Below are 6,000 nucleotides of genomic sequence, written 5' to 3' on the forward strand. Positions count from 1 at the left end.
GCACTTCCCCTTCCTGTCCATGAAGAGCCATGATGAGGTTCTCACACACGTTTATCCTCAAAGGACTGCCTGATGCCACAAGCCTTCACCTGCACCAGCTGTTTGTCATCTCTCCCTTGGTCTAGAGATGCTCAGGCCCCAGACACAGAGAGAAAGGAAATCCTGAATGGAGATACTGCCTTAAATCAAAACAGTGGACTCCTTTTCTTTTCTGTTTGGCACAAAATGGCCACTGTGGTTGTTATTTATAAGATTTACTCTGTAAAGTGTAATGTGGCTATGGAATAGAAAGCAGGCAAACAGAATTCTGTCCTATGAGATAGATGACTTTGAATATATCAAGGGAGGAAGAAGAGGTTGGAAGAGCAGGAAAAATGAAGCAAGTAGTTTGTTTAAAGATGTTTAAGGTTTTCTCCCATGACTGGCACACTTTGGGGCAGGAATAAATCATCTTACTTTTGAGTGTTCAGAACACTAAAAAGTGTTTAGGAAATAAATACTCTCTGTAAAATATTCAGGGTTATTTTTAATGTTCAACCCTGTGTTACAGAAAAAAGATGTAATTACTGCATATTCTATCTATGGTAATGTGAAAATATTTAATACATTTCTCTTTATACATTATTAAAAGATATTTACTAAAGATATGTACTTTCTCTCATAAGTCCTTGATAGCTTTTTTAGATGACAGAATTTTAAGAGTGAGCCCAAAACTTACACATCAGGAAATGTTAAGATTTTTATACCACATTTTAGCATTTAATGTCAGCTTTTAAAAGTCAGAGCAATGATTTTAGTCATATGAAATTTTAATTGCATTAAACAGTACCACAAACACATTTTCAACTCTACAAGAACAAAATTATAACTCTACTATAATATCCAATCATTTGTTAATCAGTTCATTACCTCTGCTGGTTCAGCAAAGCCCTGCTGTTTTTGTGAACTTCAAGGGCCTACCTAGCAGTTTTCAAGCTAAGTTTTAGATAGGCTTAAGAATTCACCATCTGATTCCTTTTGTGTTATGATGGGGCCTGAGCGGTGGGTGCCCTCCGAGGCTGTACACCACTATAACCCAGGCAGGTCCAGCCTCATGTTTTACATGTTGGACTTCCACAAAGATTTTAATAGCAACAGAGTAATTTGTGGAAAGTTTTTGGCAATTTAAACTTAGATATGTATAACCTTGTCTTTTTACAACTTCTAGATTCCACAGGCCATAGAGATTTTCTTCTGAGAAGAATTGTGCTTAATTTTTGATACCAACACTGAACATTCATCAGGGAGCTTTCCTGAAGTTCAGCTCATGACTACCTGGCTGTGTTTGCCAGAGAAGCAGGACCACACACACAGGTGAAATCCTGGCCACGCTCACCTGTGAGAGAATGACCAGAGGACACCCTTCACTCTCTGGGGCCTGAGGAGTGTCAACTGTTGGGGTCAGAAGAGACCCCAGGGACTCGACCTGAAGAAGACTGTTGTTTGCCTTCCCGCCTTGTTTTGCAGTTCTGCGGTGTGACCGAGGATGGTGACGTGCGTGTGCAGGGTTACCACACTGAGGCTGTGACCAAGGGACGTGTACGCAGTGTCTTCAGTACCATGTGGAAAAGACCTTTTTATTCTCATCACAATTAGAGAACTCTTTAAGTTCCTGTTATACAAAATGATTTACTGTATTATACTTTTTCTTTTTTTATATAATGTCTAACAAAAAATACAGCTGCAACATTTTGATTCCTGTTAATTTTGTTCTTTAATTAAATGACCACTTATTGCAGGAAATTAACCTGGGTGTTACAGTTTCTTGGGGTGGGGGTAAGAGATTTTTTTAGAAAAAGGATCTGTGCAACAAGTCAAATCTTATTATTTTTGAGCCATCAAAAGCCAAATACAGGAGAATTCAAACTTTTTGTGTGTTTTGTAAATTCTTTTAGTATTTGTGGTTTGTGCCTTAGGAAATCAAATTATCTTTTTCAAGTTAAGTTTATAAATCATTGGAGTAATAAACCTAGAAATAAGTAACTTGTTGAAAAACTACTAAAAGGAAAATGACGACCTCTAAGAATATTTTTAATTTCGTATTTGCAAACATTATTAAAGACTCCGTTGTAAGAGACAAAGGTTTAGATTGAGTGGAGCTCTAAGAGGATATTTATCCCAGCACAAACGTAAAAGGTAACCCCTTGGCACAAAGAGGGGAAAGTAAGTTAAATAAGAATAAATGTTCCCTGGAATATATTTTTACTTAGCTTTTGAGTAAGTATCGTTGCAAAAATGAGCCTGCCCTCCTGGTCCACTGAGTCCAGGAGCACAGTGCTTCCATCACACCATTGGGATCTTGCAGAACCTGTGCCCAGATCCCGGCTCTGCAACACTCAGCAAGGTGTTTATTTCCTCTGCCGGAAGCTCTCCCACCTGCTCCCCACCCAACCCCACCCCACCCCAGTCTCGCTCTCTCACACACACATACCACAATTGGAATCTCTAAATGAGAAAAAGGAGGGGAAGTGTGTGTGTGAAGTACCAGCAAAGTGCCCAGTCCATCATGTGGGTGTGGTTGTCAGGTAGCCGTGGAGCAGCTGAATGTCCTCTGTGACTTCTCACCGCACAAGCTACCTCACTACTTCCCATGACCTTTCTTGTGCTGCTCTGTGGCTGCAGTGGGTCAGGAGCCCACTGCTCAGCCCTTGTGGCAGCACTCTGTCTTAAGGGATTTGTGATCAATCCTAGATGTAAGCAAACATACTGTTAGTTTGTCGAACTGTAGTCTTTTTATAAGAAATCAGTGTATGGTAGAAAAATTCTAGCTCTGCCTCTTCATGCTGTGTAACCTTCTGTGAATCACTTGACTTTGCTAAAAGCCTCAATTTCTGTGTCTATGGAATGATATCTAAATCTTTTCTAACTTGAAGCCAATCTCTTAATTTTATAAGCATTTATGTGTGTGTGTATATATATATATATTTTATATTTATGTATGTATATTTTATATGTAAGCTGTTATTTGTGGTCAGTCAACCCTCTAAATAATTTCTATTTTAAGCTACATAGTAGCAGCTTCCTATTTTATATTTTATTCAATTAAAAATATTAATTGGAGCCAACCTATATAAAAATAAGATTTCAATCTTCATCACATAGAAATATCCTGGCCCCCAAAGCAAAAAGGATCACTGCTGAGAATATATCTAAACTGTAGCTTTAGTTAAAGACAATCTGATAGATGGGGCACAAATTCAGGGTTTTTGCCCAACTAAAGATGCACAACTAATAGATAAATAAAGATTTATGATAAAGTACAAGATATCCAAAGCAGAGTTTGGTTTGGTTCTAGACTCAAGGGTTCTAAAATATAAAACTGGAAGACATTTTCATTGTAATCAAAATATTTGCAAAGGTATCTAACTTCTACTACTGTATTTGTATTAATCATAAACTATTACCCTAAATTATATTTCCATATTTCATGTTCTTAGGTATTTTAGAGGTTGAGATAACCTAAAACTGTGAATCAAGTATGCATGTTTACTCGGCACCTAAGTGTGTGTAATCCTGCACTAAGTAAGTATATGATGTGGCATCTCCAGTCTCTCATCCTAGTTAGCTGGAGGAACAGAAATAAAAATCAATTCATTAATCACATGATACTGGTGATATACATGCATATGGATATAAATTTAAATATATTGTGTAAATTTGAAGAGAAAGTTTATATACTTAGGAGCTGAAGACTTAGAAAAAATAATTCTTTCTTATTCAATAACAATTAGATACAGTATCTGAATTATCAGACTACTATTAGTAGTCATTAATAAGGTTCTTGTGCATTAACTTGACAAATAATTTTAACAGAATAAAATGACTATTAAAGTAACAATATTAAGTCATTAAGGAAATTATTTTTAAGGAGTTTTAAAATTTTTAAAAACTTAATTGGTAATTTTGTGACAAGAAACTGAATCACAGCCAGAAGCATCAAGTTTTAAGCCAATATGATAGGAAGAATAGTACATCCTATGACTTTGTAAAAAGTACATTTAAAAAATTTTAAAGGGGCTGTGGACAACTGAATGGATTAAAAAAAACAGCTAACATAGAGGGTCCACCTTGTGGAAACACAAGGTAATTACAAGTCTAAAAGGTATCCTATTGTACAGTCGAAGTTTGAAAGTCAGATTTTAGCTATATATCCACAGTTCTTCAATAGCAAAGTCAAGTTCAGAAATGCAAAATTCTAATTATACTGCTAAAATTACTAGTTCAACATTATTCCAATACCTATTTACCCAGGTTTTTTTTTTTTCCAGAATATTTTTTCAGAGTTCTTCATGTGAAACAAACATCTCAGAAGATGCTCATAAACAACTCAAAATACAGAAAGTCAAATTTACTTCAGGTCCGACAGGAAGGATCTAAGAGCTTGCTCCAATTTTTACAATGCTAAGGATCGTTTCTATTTTTTTTTTTTTTTTAATGGCCTCCTCACAACCTGTGGATATTAGTCCCCTGACCTGGGACTGAAGCCCGGGCCCTCAGCGGTGAAAGCTTGGAGCCATAACCAATGGACCTCCAGGGAAGTCCCAACAGTGCTTAGAATTCTATTTTAAGTGTTTATTCATGGCACTTATGATTCTCCCATGCTTACTGACATTTTAATCAATATTAATGAACCTAGACATAACTAGACATATTATGTGGTGGTAATGGGATGGCTAAAGAAAACTACCTCTAGCATCTGTAGAGAGCTTCACCCTAGGCCTTGAGGCCATAGAAAGCAGAATTCATCACCCTAGACTGGTTTTAAGAAGGAATTAAATGCTAGATAAAAACCACACAGTCTACTGCCCACACATGTGCTGGGCATCTATGGTGTCAGGAACATGTGGCTTTTAAGTCTCTGCAATAATGTCTATAGAGCTTAGTATTTAAGTTTCTGCCTGGCCGTACTAATGCTGCAAAAATTTTCTCTCTTCCATGTCCTTTCCAATGCCTTCTGGAACAATTTGACCACACAGTGGTAAACCTGCACCAACGTGGTGTTAAACTGTGATCCAGGTAAGACATAGAAGTCATTAGTTACAATGCTTATTTATTTTTTAATATGTCTGAAATGGGAAAATCAAGAAGTGTTAGCTATATTAATTAACATGATCATTAACCTCTGCTAATGCAAAACTGCTTTAACTCACTACAGTAAGATAAATTGAGAAATAAATTTTGTAATAAAGAACAGAGATCTCTGACTTTCAAATGTTTCTTCTAAAAGAGGGGTCTTGCAAACTATAGCCCACAGACCAGATCTGCCTTTTTTTTTTTTAATGGTCTGCAAGGTAAGAATGGTACTTACATTTTTAAACAGTTATATTTGACAAGTTTATACAAGTACATACATGAGATCTTTAAATTTACCTTTTGGCTCTTAAACTTTTTTTTTTTACTGTATAGCCCTTTAAAAGACAGTTTGCCTACTCCTGCTCGAAAATGTATTTTTTTTTTTTTAAGAAAATAAATAATAGAAGATGCTGAGTTACACAGAACAGTTAGGTTTGTTTGTTTCTAAGCTTAAAAATTTTAACATCAAGTTTGTTGCAAATTTCAAACTCATTATAAGCTCACACTGACGATAGTACTTTGACATGCATCAAGTGCAAGTTGGGTAAATAACAAAGGTGCTACTGATATCAAGGGCATATGTTTCATTAGTATCACCACTCACTGTTCCAACTTCCTTTTATTGAAAATTATTGTTATCAAATCTTAAACCAAAACTATGTTATTTACAATTCAAGGCAGTACAACACACAGATCTCATTCAACAATCTGTATTCCTGAAGAAAAAAAATATTGAATTGTTGCTTCAATCCCTGGGTTGGGAAGATCCCCTGGAGAAGGAAATGCAAATCCACTCCAGTATTCTTGCCTGGAGAATCTCATGGACAGAGGAGCCTGGTGGGCTACAGTCTATAGGGTTGCAAAGAGTTCGACATGACTGAAGCGACT

General features: G+C 36.2%; 1 protein-coding gene across 3 annotated transcripts in view; it reads left to right on the forward strand.

The window, feature by feature from the left end:
* The window catches only part of PHACTR3 (phosphatase and actin regulator 3), a 218,286-nt gene extending 216,378 nt beyond the window's left edge, over window positions 1-1,908 (forward strand). For all 3 annotated transcript variants that reach the window (XM_045162670.1, XM_045162669.1, XM_045162671.1), the window contains one exon: window positions 1,208-1,908. In XM_045162670.1, coding sequence (XP_045018605.1) covers window positions 1,208-1,223 — 16 coding nt within the window. In that variant the 3' untranslated portion in view covers window positions 1,224-1,908. The remainder of the gene's footprint in view (window positions 1-1,207) is intronic.
* The last annotated feature ends 4,092 nt before the right edge of the window (window positions 1,909-6,000 follow it).

This window comes from Bubalus bubalis, chromosome 14 (genome assembly GCF_019923935.1).
Source record: "Bubalus bubalis isolate 160015118507 breed Murrah chromosome 14, NDDB_SH_1, whole genome shotgun sequence".
Lineage (NCBI taxonomy): Eukaryota > Metazoa > Chordata > Mammalia > Artiodactyla > Bovidae > Bubalus > Bubalus bubalis.